Source organism: Periplaneta americana, chromosome 10 (assembly GCF_040183065.1).
Source record: "Periplaneta americana isolate PAMFEO1 chromosome 10, P.americana_PAMFEO1_priV1, whole genome shotgun sequence".
Lineage (NCBI taxonomy): Eukaryota > Metazoa > Arthropoda > Insecta > Blattodea > Blattidae > Periplaneta > Periplaneta americana.
This window is the reverse complement of record NC_091126.1, coordinates 164,509,615-164,526,686: the sequence shown is the minus strand read 5'-3', so window position 1 is coordinate 164,526,686 and position 17,072 is coordinate 164,509,615. Positions and strand designations below refer to the sequence as shown.

Sequence of the window (17,072 nt, the reverse complement as noted above, 5' to 3'; positions counted from 1 at the left end):
AAGCATTGGTTTTAGTCTCTCTTAATGCAAGTTATTCTTTACTCAGTTGCTGCCCGGTTTATAAACATTATTGATTTTTCCATTGTGAAATACTCTTGTGCGTACGTATTTTGCAATGCAATTACGCGCCAACAGTGATGCTCATGTTGCTGTTCTTATATTATGCAATCATTCGGGATTCAACGAAATTGCAGTGTTGTCAATATTCTTTCCCGCTAAATTTAGGGGATTTTCACTTTTATTCTGGAAAATTATTTTCTAATTTAAATTAGTAAGGCAGAAATATAATTCTTTCTTTTTAAAATTAAGTAATGCAATTAATGGAAGAATGCAAATTATGTAAATATTTATTGTGATTGGTCACTTTCATCGGCTTAGTAGACGACGTGGTTTACGTATTTCTTACTAAGAGTAGGACGTCATTGTGGCGTTGAAGGCAGGTGCGAGAAGGTTAAGTTGCAGACCGGCTTTTCGATCGGCACGTGATTAGTAAGGTATAACAGCTCTCAAATTTCATTTCTTGTTTGTGCCTGTAGTATTAATAAGCAAAATTAATCAACAGGTAACTTGCACTTTTAGTATATTACTTGAAGTACTAATCTATTGTAAACGCTTCATCTGGAAGAATTAGTATTAGATTTATTGTACTGTATTTATGAAGTTGCAAACAAAATTATATATAACTGCTTCACTACCTGTTAAAATGGAAAATAGCTTAACAGTTGAACTTATTACATGTGCATAGGCTCATAATATATCCTCAGGGGGAATGATGAAACTTTTTTATGCCTCGGGTTGCTTCACCATTTTGTGCATTAACCAAGACCGTTACGTAACTTCCAAATAAACTTAGGGATCCCAAACTTAAATATGTTTGAATAATAGAAGTTTGTTTTGTGATAATGAATTTCGATTTGTTTGTAATACCCTGAAACCAAAATTGAATCCACATGATTCACATTCAGGTGTAGTGAATGCAAAATGTGCAAAATTCTAGTTTCATAATTTGAAAACGAAATTCGAATGTATCGGCCTTTTTTTTTTCTGTTATTTGATGTTGAGAACGAAAGCTATCCTTTTTTTTTTTTAATCAATGTAATATTTAAAATTGCATTCTGTTTCTCGAATGTCGGATGACAAACAATTTTAATTTTTTTCTTTTAATTCCTTTACGTTCATTATTCTAGAAATGTATGGTACTCCAATCTGCATTTATCGAAGAAAAAAAAGTACTGCTGTTCCATATCATAAAAACATAGTTTGCACGTATTTAACGTTCATAATTTTTAAATGCCCTTTTCTAAGAACATTTTTATTGATTTATTTTATTCGAAAATTTGTATTGGAAATGTGTTTTTCAGAGGGAATAGGCCTATTATGCATAAAATTCGTAACGTAATTGCGCGTTGTACATAGAATCAGTGTATTTTGATCAATTAACGATCTGTCTGAAGACAGCATACAAACGTGTGAACAGACTACAGTATCGGTATGGATCAATTGAAGAGTTACCGGTACTTCAAGATTGCATTGACCTTCGTCCTTTGGAAACGAAGTTCAAGGAATGAAAATTTATGCAAAGGATCAAATTGCCTTGAAGTCTTAAAATATGTACAAAGTTCTTTTAACAAACTTGTGTTTGTATAATGCTGTCATTTGGTGATGAAAGAAAAAAAAAAATTAAAATGGCAACCAATTTGAATTTGTTCATCTTAAATTAAGGAATCCATATTTTTAATTATGAAACGAAAGGGTTTTTCTGTACTATTATATTACCACGTTAAATGTATTTACATCCTTGGGTTTTCGTAGAGTCGTACGTATCGTATATGGGTACAAAAAGAAAAAAAAAAAAAGTAGGCCAATTTCACACCGAAAGTAGGAGTCGAATGTTGCTGTGCAAGTGGTGGCCGGCAGAGAGGTGAAGGCAGGCAGAATCGCTCGAGCGATGTGAAAGGGTAGGTGACGGGGAATGGCAGCACATAATCTCATATCCGTGCATTTCCTTATTGATGAGTGAAAAAGCGACTTTTCGTAAGGTCGAATCGGTGACATGTTAGGTTTTTTGTATGCCTTGGAAGGAAAGCACATTCTTAGGCGATTGTGAGTATACGCAAGACATATCAAAAAGCCTGAACTAAAGTAACCCAACCTGTAACTGATTTGATCTTACTAAAACTCTCTCTTTCTCTGTGATCAATATGGAAATGAGATGTGCTATCCCTCCCTGCTGCCTAGTCCTTCCATCCCGATAGAGCGATTCTGCCGTCCCACACCTCTATACCAGCCTCCACTTTCATAGCAAATTTCACCCTCATATCTGTGCGAAATTGGTGTCGGCACTCAATTTATCTTTTGTCTACAGTAGTACATAATTATGACTCTGTTAGAAGCAAAATACGTGAATATATTTGTACCTTAACCTGATAATGCAATTTTGAAGAAATACCAACAAAGGAATTGTCTTCGCTGATACTGTATTTCAAATTTCTCTGTGATATTTCAGATCTCAGGATGCCTGTGCCAGAACTTCAGAAGCCTGCCCCTCAATTCACCAGCACTGCCGTTGTCAATGGGCAATTTAAGGATATTTCTCTTTCTGACTACAAGGGGAAATATGTTGTCCTATTCTTCTACCCACTTGATTTGTAAGTTAAAGTTATAGTAATGAAATATATAGCCAATATTTAGATAATTTGTAAGAAATAATTTTTGTTAGACAAACATAACCTGCAGCTTAGAAGAAGCTTTTGTCATCTAGTCTGCTGTCAAAAAATCTGAAAGTTAGAATTTATAAAACCGTTACATTACCGGATCTGTATGGTAATGAAACTTGGACTCTCACTTTGAGAGAGGAACAGAGATTAAGGGTGTTTGAGAATAAGGTTCTTAGTAAAATATTTAGGGCTAAGGGGGATGAAGTTGCAGGAAAATGGAGAAAGTTACACAACGCCGAACTGCATGCATTGTATTCTTCACGTGACATAATTAGGAACATTAAATCCAGATGTTTGAGATGGGCAGGGCCTGTAGCACGTATGGGCGAATCCAGAAATGCATATAGAGTGTTAGTTGGGAGACCGGAGGGAAATAGACCTTTGGGGAGGCCGAGACGTAGATGGGAGGATAATATTAAAACAGATTTGAGGGAGGTGGATTATGATGAGAGACTGGATTAATCTTGCACAGGATAGGGACCGATGGCAGGCTTATGTGAGTGTGGCAATGAACTTTCGGGTTCCTTAAAAGCCATTTGTAGGTAGGTATGTTAATCAGAAGTCTTTGATTTCTATGCTGTCTTCTGTTATTCAAGTCTATTAGACTGGACTAACACTGACAGGAGAACCAAGATTATGAGGATGTGACAGAGTGATATGGACATTTGCTGCCAATAATTTAGCAACCTTTGGAGGATTAAATATTTCTGTATTGCTATAATAGTTTAATAAAAAACTCTCAACCAAAACATATAATCGGAATTGGTGATTCAAAAAGCACGTAACAATATACTAAACATTTATAGAAACGAGATTACCAGACATTAAACAGGTTTCTTTATGATTAAGAAGAATCTGGAAACTCGTTTACCATTTCTTGTTTTGATTTTTTATACCCTTTTTGGTGAATGTTACTTATTGGCCCGCCCACTATAGGAGACATAGGCCAGTTTTACACTAATCCTAAACATTTAATATAACTTGTTGCTTGTGCAGGCAGTCTTTTACGTTAGATTTGCGAAAATTGGTTTATAGCGCAACATTGGCAGTGATAAAAGTGTGAAATATTCGGGTGAAACGAGCGTTGAGCGTCTTCCGCCGATTTTGGAATAGACACCGACACACTTGAACTGCCAACATAAAAAACAAAAAATCACACTCAATCGCTTTCACCTTCATCTTGACGGGATAATAAAAGCCTAAATTAACCTAACCTAACCTAAGTGCGTCGGTGTCTATTCCAAAATTGGCGGAAGTCGCTCAACGCTCGTTTAACCAATATTTGTCCAGTGGGCGGTGGATACTCTACATTGACCTTCAGCAAATAGACAAGGCATTAGGCTCTTTGTTAATGAGGCTTACTTAAAAATTATTCAATGTGCTTAGTTCAGTTATTCACTTGCCCTTATTGCTACTTCCACCTTTGAAATGAATGAAAGTCAGTGAAAAGTGTTAATTAATACTGACATGGAATGGAATTATTTGTAATAGTGGTTTTCTTCCCCACTTTGTTACTCCAGGCAGCCAATAGAAAATAAACTTGTTCCTAAAGTTTGAAAAGTACAGTACCGTCTAGAGTCGACAGCTTTTTTTCGTACTTTCACCGCTACTTCACAGACAAAGCGATCTATTGTTTCACTGAAAATGGTATGTTATAACGTACAACTCAGAGATTGTTTTCTATTATTTTCATTATATGAACTTCAACAGTCACTGAAGAAAACAAATTTTAAACACCGGTCGACTCAACCCTGTACATGGTGTTAAGTCGACCACCATATTAAAAAATACATGTAAATGAACGTGTGCTGTCATTCCAGTCAATACCGACCTTCTTTTGGATGCTTTTATAGTTATTTACTTTATTATTTTTTATTTTTAAGTTATTTGGGATAGGAAAATGCGAACTTTAATATAGTTATTTTAATGTGCATACATTAATTAGGTTAATGCTCTTAAATTTAATAGAAAATATTTAATTAATTAGCAGACATAAAATTACGTCAAACTACACTCAACATTATCACATTATTAATGTACTAATTAATAAAATAGCCCTGAAAAATACAGAAAATACAGTTTCCATCTCCTAATTAATATCATAACCCTGAAAATCAACACCAAATTTTAAGAATTCCTTTTTCTCCATAGGAACAGGAGCACTTAGTTTTCTTTCTACCTGAACATGGTCAATAAGACTCACATCCTCCACCTCAGGATATTTGAACTGGAATCCATTACAATTTCTAACAAAACGAAATTAAAGTCCTTCTCCTGGAACCAGTTCCTCAGTGCAACCGACATGAAATTTAATTGTCTTTTTAGTTGGGAACTTCACTAAAAGCTGATCCCCTGATTTAGGGTCATCGAAATTGTCATCATCATTGTTATCTTCCTCTTCAACCCGCTCATCTGATGAATCTGTAGTGGAATATTGTCCGTTTTCGTCACTGGACTCCTGGTATCCTCTCTGTTTTCTTTTCTTGGTGGTTTTCTTGGCTTCTCTTTTTCTGGTCTCCTCAGTTGAGACAGGATGAGAGATTTCATTTGATTCAGATGTTCCACCTTCAGTAGGCCTACTGATACTCGCAATACTTTTTCCTGGTTCAATTTCAATTTTACTTTTCCTTTTCTTGGCAGCTAATTGTTTCATATCTCATGCCCTGGAGCACTCTGATGACCGCTTCTCCCACCAGTGCCTGTGTGGACTGAGATTCTGGAGACTCTGTCATACCAGATTGTGGTAGTTTATTAAGGACTCTTCGTGACTCGAATGGGTAAATTCCACAGGCCTGCATGGTCGACTCTGTCCTGGAATACAACTTCAACTTCTGACATCTCTCAATAATATGGAAAAATATTTTTTGTTGTTAAGCTTAAAATACTGATTACAGAAATACAGTTATTTTGTATTGCATTTCAGTTAAACAAGGCTAAATTGTTAAAAGTTAGACAGAGTACTTTTTTGTTAATAGGTTCGTTCCAACAAGTCAGGAACCGGCCGTAACCATCATGAGCATGTGCAGTACAGAAAAAGCGTTCCAACACAATCCGAACCAGTTCTGAACCGGAAACATGTACTGCAGTCAGGCGTTCCAACAAGCTTTTGACACGGGTTCGGAATGGTCAGAAATAGTCCGCGGATTGAGGCATGTACGGAAGAGTACGAGAGACCCGCATGCACATAAGCTCACAAACGTCTCCTGGATACTGAAGAAAGACATGATAGACTGTTCACGTCAATGAGGTTAAAGATGAAAAGTGACAGTACAGACGAATAATAAAACTATAGATTTAATTTAAATTTTCGCCAAAAAGAAAGGGAATGGAAATTATTTCGGTATTGAAATAGTTAATTACAATTTCAACATGCAGGTTTGATTAAAAGTATAATAAATAACGTACATACATTAATAATTAAAAACAAAGAACTATTTTTTAGATGAGAGTCCCCCAGTACACAACATTGAATTAGCGGAATTCTTGCCTTCCATATTTTTTGTCATCTTTTTATAGAAAATGATCGAAATTCTATTTTCTGCAATTAGAATTAGCTGCAAAACGATAATAATAAGCATCACGTTCTTAGCAAAGATGATCACAGTTACAGCGTCTCTGGATTTAGTACATAACGATCCGCAAAAGCGTTCCAACAGCGTCCAGTCCACTTTCAATCCCATAGCAGATGATCAACTAGCGCATGCGCATAAGATGGCACAGGAACCGTACATGAACTGATCCATGAACCGCTTGTTGGAACGAACCTAATATTTTTGCTATTGGCAACAATGAATTTTACATAATCAAGGACGCACAATACATTTGACACTACCTTGCAAGATTGAAAGGGGAAGTGTTATAAGTCAGCTGGAAGCAAGCAGTGGTGGCTAGTAGGAAATTCTATTGGAATAAACATGTGAAATTAGAAAGTGTACACAGTGTTCGAATCTAGACCCCCCCATGTCGACTCTAGACGGTTCCACGGTAGTTAAAAAGTTCTGATGCTAGAGTTTGCTATTGACCCCACTTTCCTCTGACCTCCTGTATAATATAACGTAATCGAATCCGTGACTTTCAGTTTCATAAATATTATGATGTGTGATTTGGCAATATTTCATCTTAAGTAAACATTTAATTGTGACAACTTTACTGGCCTTTGTTTACAGTGAATGTGGAGACTTGCACAGTTATATAAGGACTTTCGACATTTATTTATTTATTTATTTATTTATTTATTTATTATTTTGCTAATAATCGTAACATAAAATATAATATATATACAGAAAAACTTTAGCTCGCCCCTGAAAGAGTAGAACTCGTGCTCAGGGGCAGATTCCTGAATTGAAATTAATAATTATACAATACAATTTTTCTTATGTCTACTGTGCAATTATAGTATATAAATTTAAATTTACAATTTTTCAATTTTTATAAAATCCATACATAGGCTAACTTTTTAAATTTAATACTAGAACTATTAGAATTGACAAGATTAGGATATTTAAATATAAATTTGTTATATATTCTTGGGCCTAAATTACTGCTATGATTAAATATTGTAACAGTGTTGCATTTTGGTTCAAACAATCTTAAAGAATTCATACCTTTTGTTTCATAACTATGAGAATACAATTCAAAATTATTTCGATTTTTATGTATGAATTTTATTAATACAATATAATAAATTTGTCTTACGTTAAGTACATTAAAGTCTAGAAACAAATTTTGAGATGGAAAATCAATAGGTTTATGAAGACATATTTTAATTATTTTCTTCTGTAATAAATAAAGTGAATTAAAATTGGATTTAAATGAGCTACCCCATCATATAATTCCATACATAATTACCGATTGAAATAAAGTTAAATATATTGTACGTACTAAACTTATTGACAAGTAATTCCTCAATAAAACAAAATAATATACTATTTTACGTAATTTATTACAAAGGTAATTAATGTGTTGGTTCCATTTTAAATGATTATCGAAAATTATGCCTAAATACTTAACTTAAGAGGACTCTTTAATAATCGGTCATTTACACTGTATAAGACAACAATCAGAATTATGTAATTTAATACTTAATATAGATGTAGGAGGTTTGTTACATTTTTCAGACAATGATAATGGAATAATTATGGTTTTATTTTCGTTGATAGAAAGATAATTTATGTCAAACCATTTTTTTATTGATTTAAGTCCATTATTTGAATTATTATATGCATCATATCAGGTTTTTCCTCCAAAAAGTAAAACTGTGTCATCTGCATAAAAATAGTGAACACCATTGTATTGTTGTAAGTCAATTTTTAATAAGTCATTAATATATATTAAAAATAGAATAGGGCCTAGAACTGTGCCTTGGGGAACACCTATATTAATAATTAAATAGGTGTATGTGTACATGAGGAACATATTAGGACTTTGAAAAGAAAATGTGCATTATATTATGTTTATGGTGTTCCCAGTGGAGAAATAATTGATGGGTTTTCTTTTCAGCACCTTTGTCTGCCCAACTGAAATAATTGCATTTTCTGACCGTGCAGCTGAATTTAAAAAAATTGGGTGTGAAGTTCTTGCTGCGTCATGTGACAGTCACTTCTCACACCTTGCCTGGATCAATACTCCACGCAAGAAGGGCGGGCTTGGAGAGATGAACATTCCCCTCATTGCAGACAAGGCTGGAAAATTGGCTACGCAATATGGAGTGTACAATGAGGAAACTGGCGTTCCTTTCCGTGGCCTCTTTATTATTGATGGGAAACAGAATCTGAGACAGGTTACAGTTAATGATCTTCCAGTTGGACGCTCTGTGGACGAGACATTACGTCTTGTTCAGGCATTCCAGTTCACTGATGTGAATGGTGAAGGTACGAAAGTTTCATACTTCATAATTATCAGTATTTATTTTCTCTCCCATTCTTTCAGTGTCTCCTTTCCTTTCCATATTTATTTTTTTCTCTTTCTTCACTTGCCCCTTCTTTCACCAAATTTTCTGCTTTTAGATTCCTTTCCAAATTTAAATTCACTTCTTCAGTTATCATTCTATATGGCTTTTACCTTCTTCAGTCTTTTTTTTTTTTTCAATTCTTCCCCTCCCCTCATTCTTCATTTCGTTTTCCCAATTTTACTTTGATTTTCTCTCCCCTTTATTTCGATTTTGTCTTCCTCCATTTATTTCATCATTTCTCTGTTTCCAGTCTTTCCCTTTTTATTTTGATTTTCCTCTTATTTCGATTCTTGAAATCCTTATTTCGATTTTTTTGTCTTTGCTTTGAATATTTTCTCTTCTTTTATTTAGAATTTCTTCTCTTTCTGTATTTGTAATTTCTCGTTATTTCCAACTTTTTCTCTTTTATCCTTTTCCAACACAGAATAAATATGGGAAATGCCTGTTATTATTTGGTTGAGAAACTTTTATCATCCAGTCTGCTGTCAAAAAATCTGAAAGTTAGAATTTATAAAACAGTTATATTACTGGTTGTTTTATATGGTTGTGAAACTTGGACTCTCACTTTGAGAGAGGAACATAGGTTAAGGGTGTTTGAGAATAAGGTGCTTAGGAAAATATTTGGGGCTAAGAGGGATGAAGTTACAGGAGAATGGAGAAAGTTACACAACACAGAACTGCACGCATTGTATTCTTCACCTGACATAATTAGGAACATTAAATCGAGATGTTTGAGATGGGCAGGGCATGTAGCATGTATGGGCAAATCCAGAAATGTATATAGAGTGTTAGCTGGGAGGCCGGAGGGAAAAAGACCTTTAGGGAGGCCGAGACGTAGATGGGAAGATAATATTAAAATGGATTTGAGGGAGGTGAGATATGGTGATAGAGACTGGATTAATCTTGCTGAGGATAGGGACCAATGGCGGGCTTGTGTGAGGGCGGCAATGAACCTCCGGGTTCCTTAAAAGCCAGTAAGTAAGTATCCTTTTCCTCTTTCTTTGTTTTTCCTCTTCAATAATTTCGATCTTTTTCCATAGCTTCTTTGGAAATTTTATCTCCTTTGACTCCTTTTGGTTTCCTTTTTTTTTTTTTTTTTTTTTTTTTTTTTTTTTTTTTTTTCAACTATGTCCTTTGATTTATTTCCTTTTTGCTATGAGTGTCCTTTTCTTTTCCTGCCTATTTTTCCTTTTTTTATTTCTCTTCGTTATATAATATTCTCTGCCATTGTAGACCCCGAAACAAAATTTGGGTCACCTGAATTTTCTTTCTAGGTCTGTATAGTTAAGATAGGTGAAAGAAAGCTCGTCACAATTGAGGACGGTTTTTGCAAAATTTGCAAAATTGAGATTTTGATGGATTCATTTACATAAGGCAGGCATCTACATGATGTTCAAAGCTTCTTAGTAAAATTCGGTTATTTCTGTTCATTGTAGTGTGTCAAAGTGTGATTGTTTTTTCAAAACTTGCTTTCTGCTATAAGTGAGACATACAGCAAAACTTGCTTACTATAGTGTTTTGTTTCTCCTGTAAAATTTAGTTTTTTCAGTTAGCAAGTTTTGCAAAAACGGTCCTCAATTGGATTATAGCCTATTACTTGTTGAGTAAGCTTTGAAATATCGTAATTTTCTCGGAGAACTAGGAAAACCAAGGTATATTATTTTATAAAATTACTCTCCTGAAATATTAATTGTGCCCCTTATGACTCCATTTGGAGGTTAATGAGATTGCAAGACCAGTGAATAGTTCAGTGGTCAGATACGAAACCCATAATGTACTGAGAGGTGTTTAACTGCTATCCATCAAGTATGAGCACTTCCTTGTTACATGACATGGTGATTGAGAGCTATAATGATAGCATTGGAAGTTGGACTGTTCTAAGGAAACCAACAATTCTAGTGTATAAACAATTTTTCTTGGATTCTTCAAGATTTGAACGTGGCTTCAGCATCGGAAGCAAATATTGTAGGCATTTTGTTCATTTGATTAGCTTTTAATTTATGATCTTCCAGTACTCCTTTCCTTCAAAAAGAAATACAAAGGATTTTTTACTTTAAAGATTCTTTACCAGTTTTTGTTTAAATTCAGTTCTTGATCTATTGGTTGTCTAGATGTTGAATACCAAGATCTCAAACTCAGCATAGGGCAGTGGATTTTTAAGGGGCAATAACATTCTTAACATGGTTATCTCTTGAGAAAAGCAAAATTAGTCCTATGGTTCTGACCATTTGTTTTTCACCCTTAAAATTTCCATAGCATTGCAGGCCCATTTTTCTACAGGATATCATTCTGTAAGACTGGAGTCCTCCTGACATTTAATGAAGGAAACGGAGGAAATGGTGGGGCAAGATGTTCGCAACGTTTAAGGGGAAAATATCGCAAAAGGAAAATATGAAATTACAATGAAACTCTTACATTTTAGGATTTCAAATTTAAATTCCAACTTACACAGGCTTTAGGCGTATAAAACCATCCATATTCTTTCCAACACAATGACTTTTAAATGAATGCCTTGGTGTGATTTCTTGAATAAATATTTATCACTTTAGTTTATACTCCATCATTGTGAGCCAAATGGTTAACATCACAGACCAATATGGTTGGGTTGTTTGGTATTCTCTTTATTTTCATATCTTTTGTTTTACTTTGACTATTACACTTTTACTACGTCACACTACTTTTGACCAATAAAACGGTACGAAAGGACGTCTTTCAACCAATCATGGCTGCTTATCGCACAATTTTATCAAGTCCTTAGCATTTGTTTAATTTTATCGCGTCCCTAGCATTTGTTTATTTTTATCACTACCCTAGCATTTGTTTCTTTGTTTGGCAACATTTAAAATTACACTGGTCTGGATGTCAAAAAACAGAAAATTACAAACCACTCCAGTCAATGCACAGCACTTTCAAATATGGCTCGCATTGGCATTCAAGAACAAGAATTAATAAAGATCACTGGTCATATATGAAGAGCACCATTCGGAAATCCTGAATGAGTTGAGGGATACACCATGTACATCGAGTTCACTTCTTTTACGCACATGTCCAATATAACATCAACTGAACCACTAACCACTAAAACATTCAAATTTGAAAATTGTACTTTCAATAATTGTTTCTTCTAAAATTATTCATGTTTAGTTTTTATTTCATCATCGTTGATTAAAACGTTTATTTCATCATCCCTAATTAAAACTTTTCTAACACTTGTTTATATTATTTAGGTTATGTTTGTTATAGTTTCTGCTATATGATATTATGGGTAGTCACGTATCAGAGATTGTTTAATACTAAGATTTATTGAAAATATCTGTCAAATGACGTTGATTACTGGGATCCGGATGATTGAAGTCGAATGCAAATATTTTAATAAAAATGAAACTGAATCAACAAAGCATTCTTGACTAGTAACCATCCACAGAGTTCAATTAAGATTCCATAGTTGGCACAACTGATAACAATCATAAAACACTACTGCCATCTAGCGTAATGTTGAGATGGTACAATAATACATTTGAAGACAGTTGTATTTTCGTAAGCCAATTAATATTTTATTGTATTGGAGTACTTTGTTACTTTTAATCTTTATAGACTTTCTTCTAATCGTGTAATAGTCAATTAAATCCCACTCGAGTTTTGATTTTCTTTAGATAAATCAAAACTTCTAGTGAGATTACTGTTGATAATTCAGTTATTGTACTTTTTGTCTCAACAATAATTCTTTTATTCACTTGCATACACAAAACATTTACCCGATTGAATTAGAGTACATGTTGCACACATCTCATAGAAATGCTGCAGCAAAATATAATTTTTATACCGGTATTAATAATGCCCCGTACAATACAATACAAAACTTGTGCAGAATGAAGATTTAGCCTCACACCATTAGTATATCGTCGTTTCTCAATTTTGACCAGAAATGGACACTATCTGTCCTCTAAGCCATCAATATGGTCCCCGTATCCTGCAGCTGATCTTGAGAATATTTAGGAAATTATTAAAATTTATTCATAGTCATAAGACAGATGGTGTGAGGTTCACATCAAAGCGAGCAAAATATGTACAATTCAAACTCGATTAAAAAAAATACAGACGTGGACAAATTATTAACAAAATTCACGATTTTTATGATAATTCTGTTTACAAAATTTGACTTTTCAATTTAGACTACAGTTGACAATTTTGGATATTTCCATCATTACAGTAGACAGAAATATGCAAAATTGTCATCTGTAGTTTAAATTGAAGAGTCAAGTTTTGTACAAATATATAATAAAAATCTTCAATTTTGCTAATAATTTGTAAATTAGCAAACATGTCAACTGCATTGAAGAGTCAAATTTTGTAAAAATATAAAACAAAAATCTTCAGTTTTGCTAATAATTTGGAAATATCCAAAATGTCAACTGTAGTCCAAATTGAAGAATCGAATTTTGTAAAAATATACAATAAAAACCTTCAGTTATGCAATAATTTGTAAATATGCAAAAATATCAAATGTCCAAATTGAGGAGTTACATTTTGAAAAGTATAGAATACAAATTATCAATTTTGCTAATAATTTGGAAATACACAAAAATGTGAACTGTAGTCTAAATTGAAGAACCATATTTTGTAAAAATATGTAATAAAAATCTTCAATTTTGCTAATAATTTGTCCACGTCTGTACTACTTACAAAAGCGAATTACGTACAAATCAGTTATGTACAATTCAGATTTAATTAAATTAAATTATAGTTTTGCTAAGACCTCTGTATAATTACGTACAAACCAGAATTATGTGTAAGTAGGTTGCATATAACCCAGATTCTACTCTATTGCCTAAATAACAAATTCTCTTACATATAGTAAAGACATGTGAACAGATAATTTTTGAAAACAGATTTGAATATTTTACCATGGTCTACTAATAATTTTATTTCTAAGGATAGAAAATTAAAACCTGTTTTCTCTTATATGTACCAAAAAATATGTATTTTAATGTATGTGCTTCAATGAAAGAATAAAAATATCCTAGGAACTCCTGCATATTATTCTGTGATGTTAGTCACTGACCTACAGATGATAAATTGGTGTAGTGAAGAACATAAGCTCTACACCTGTCCTAAATATTTTAATGGCTGATAGTGTAACCTAGATGTGTCAGACTGTATGTACACTTAGTGGCAAAAAGAATGGGCAGACTCTTGATAAATAGAAATGCTAAGTTCTATCGCGCGGTTCACTCGTGTAAACGTAACCCAGTGCAAGGCATTGCTGTGGTGTCTCTTCATTGAAAGTCGTCCGTCTATAATGTAGTAAACCTTACAAGCAGTGTGTGGCCCAGTGGTAAGAAGTCTAACACCCGTACCAGAGGTTGTGAGTTCGCCTCCCGGTACCATAAAATTATTTTTTATTTTAATTTTTACTTAATTTATTAGTTTAAATGTGAAATGGCATTTGTTAACAAACTTCGTTATGCCTGCCTTGTAAAAATATTATTGTCCATCACCTGTGGGATATTAATAGGCGAGACCTGGCCTGTATAAACAAAAGTACTTGTTTGACATTCTAAAAAGCCGGCTGCATATCGAACACAAATAATTAAATTAACAAAAACAAATAATTTTTTAATATATTAACAAAACAAGGCCTGTGGTGGGGACTAGTATCTCTTCCACAAACCACCTGCATCAACAACTGCCCTCATTCTGAGTAGCATGTAGCCCACAAGATTATGGAATAGGTCTAAATTCTTGGCCATCTCCTCCCATGCATCTATAACTGTCCCACAATTCCTCAGGTGTCCGAACGGGTGGTTGTTCTGCCCAATTAGAGCGTAGTATCCTTTTGACTGCAGCCCACAAATTTTGAATCGGATTCATATCAGGTGAATTTGGAGGCCAGTCGACTGGGTCGACATCACGGCTCCTCGTAAACCATCTTTGAATCCGGTTGGCGGTGTGTATCGGATGATTATCCTGCTGGACGAAAAGTGTTCCTTCTGGATATTTGTTTTCCGTTGTATTAACAGATAGCAGTATTGCTTGAAAGAGAGAGGGAGGTTTATTATTTATTAGAGTTTGGGCATATTCTAAGAGATATCGCCACATAATTATAGTTTTGCGAGACACACATGATGGCAAATTTGTAATAAAAAAAGGAAGCTTGGGCGAGATTCGAACCTTGAGCTACTACTATCAACTTGTTCAATAGACCTATGCCATAACGACTTACACTATTGTGACTGTTAATATAAGTTCAACATAATACGTGGTTTTCCTGTTCATATTTGCTCTGGTTGATTTTGTATTTATCAATTTTATTATTATTTCACTCTTCAAGGGCCCTGGTGTATCTAGAATCAACCCGCCATTCGATTTTATTACATATTTTAGACTCTTAAACAAAATACAGCAAATTTAAATGGTTTAATTATGGTTACCTAGTGAATTACGGCTTTGACGAGATGAGCATGCGCAATGTTGTGTGTCTGGAACTTCGAAATTGTCGGCCGGCCCATTCTTTTTGCCGCTAAGTGTACTCCTCAGACCCTAAACATGTTATGGGTTTTGTTAAAATATGTTACCCCTTCTTTATCTCGTCATAAATTTACGTTAAACAGCAATAAATTCACAATTTAATTCAGACATATATTTGTAGATCCTTGAATGCCATTGGATGTTCCTCATAAAATTTATGTATTGTAGCTGACTGAGAATTAATGTAATTTGTTCCACTTGCAGTGTGTCCAGCTAACTGGCGACCTGGAAGCAAGACCATGAAGCCTGATCCTAGTGGCAGTCTCGAGTACTTCAGTCACATAGAATAAGTGTTACTATTGGAAGTGTTGAGTGGGAGAATATAGTTCGCGTTCCTTTAAACTTTGCGTTTAAAATGTTGGGTTTCATTACCTCTTTGCAATTTTCACTAATGGTGACTGATTTAATTACAAACTGAATTGTTTTTTCATAATATTTCATTCCGAAGTTTATTTCACAAAGTGCATTAATATTTTACTCCAATAATATTTTGGCAATATTATTCACATCTATATTATATATTGCAATAATTCGTTCAATTAACCCTCGAGTGTTCGCGTGTTCAAATGTAATGTTAGAGGTTGCATGGATCACATTTGTGATGTGATCCATATTTTAAGTTATTTCTTTACATGCAATTTTATTTTTTTTATTTAATTAATAATGATTACACAGCAGGAAAGTCTGATTACATTCATTTTTTCAATATTCAAAAATTAATTACTCGTCCAATTGCATGTAATAAATGCTGTAAAAACATAAATTTTAGAGAAATGTTCATGCGGAACGCAATCGTGATCCAAGAACTTAATTATGTGCCAAGAAAACACTTGGTTCACAGAAAAGACATGCTAAGTCACTTTTTTATGTTTGTTTTTTTTTTTTTTGTGCCATCTGCTATCTCATGAAGTGACTATCCTTCTATTAAATCAGAATGGCAAAATGTCTGCATTGTAACATTGTAACTTTAAATTATATGCAAATGAATGTCGTCTTAGTGTATTTAAGTTAAATGCTCGTCTGAAAAATGTAAGAAAGCAACTTAGCATGTTCTTTCCATGGACCCTTCACTTACCAATTACAGTGACTGAGAAAATAGGGAAATATAAGAACGAAAGTTACCCAGATACAAATACATTAACAGTTGTCATCTCTGGTAACTAATCAAACATAAATTACTGGATCACTATTGTGCTCCTCGCGATTACTGGAGGGTTAAATTACATCATTAATTCCAATTTAAATGTTTATTCAAAGTCAGTTATATTACATTGTATCTTGTTCGAATTTGCAAAATTGTCACAATTTAAATTTGTTTATCTCTGTATGTTAGTTACACATGTGAAAATGTATTCCAGATGTTTTGAATGTATGTTGCAATTCTTGGGTAGAAATAAATCTATGCTTGAATTGAAAATCATAATTCTTGTCATTTCTCTCTCTCACTTTTTTTATTTTTAGAAGAAGAGGCTAGGGCAGGGTTGGGCAGAATTATGCACTTTGTGCTTGCACGGTGTACTAGGAGAGAAGTGTGCTTCTAGAGTGCACGAAAACCGGTTTATTCAAGTTGCGGTACGTACTGTATGTTTCAAAAGAAAATGTTATTCTTTCTACCAAACTAAATAAGAACACAAAGTAATGAAACACTTCCTTAAACACAAAACAAAACATGTCTGTTGCACATTAATCCATATTACTCAATTTCTCAAGATTTGGAGAAACTGTATTAGCGCAAGCTATGCGAAGAACTGCCGTTAAAAGCCCATCATTTCTTGTTTGAGATTTGTTTATTTTCGTAATTGCGATAGAAAATCTGAAAAATTATAAATCTCCAGGTATCGATCAAATTCTAGCAGAATTAATACAAGAGGTGGAAG

General features: G+C 33.8%; 1 protein-coding gene across 2 annotated transcripts; it reads left to right on the top strand.

Moving 5' to 3' along the window:
* Positions 1-236: 236 nt before the first annotated feature.
* Prx2 (Peroxiredoxin 2) lies at positions 237-16,612 on the top strand. Of its 2 annotated transcripts, none has more exons than XM_069838354.1 (4): positions 237-494; positions 2,507-2,648; positions 8,217-8,587; positions 15,400-16,612. In XM_069838354.1, the coding sequence occupies exons 2-4, from the start codon at positions 2,515-2,517 to the stop codon at positions 15,483-15,485; spliced, it is 591 nt and encodes a 196-aa protein (XP_069694455.1). In that variant the 5' UTR covers positions 237-494; positions 2,507-2,514; the 3' UTR covers positions 15,486-16,612. The 2 variants fall into 2 exon arrangements, with proteins under 2 accessions (XP_069694455.1, XP_069694457.1); XM_069838356.1 differs by lacking the exon at positions 237-494 and adding an exon at positions 544-562.
* Positions 16,613-17,072: the final 460 nt, after the last annotated feature.

Bases quoted from the DNA above. Each gene is read 5' to 3' on its own strand.
- Prx2 (XM_069838354.1), top strand. From the start codon at position 2,515: ATGCCTGTGCCAGAACTTCAGAAGCCTGCCCCTCAATTCACCAGCACT. The intron at 2,649-8,216 runs GTAAGTTAAAGT...TTTTCTTTTCAG, and splicing joins TTCTTCTACCCACTTGATTT to CACCTTTGTCTGCCCAACTG. The intron at 8,588-15,399 runs GTACGAAAGTTT...TTCCACTTGCAG, and splicing joins CACTGATGTGAATGGTGAAG to TGTGTCCAGCTAACTGGCGA.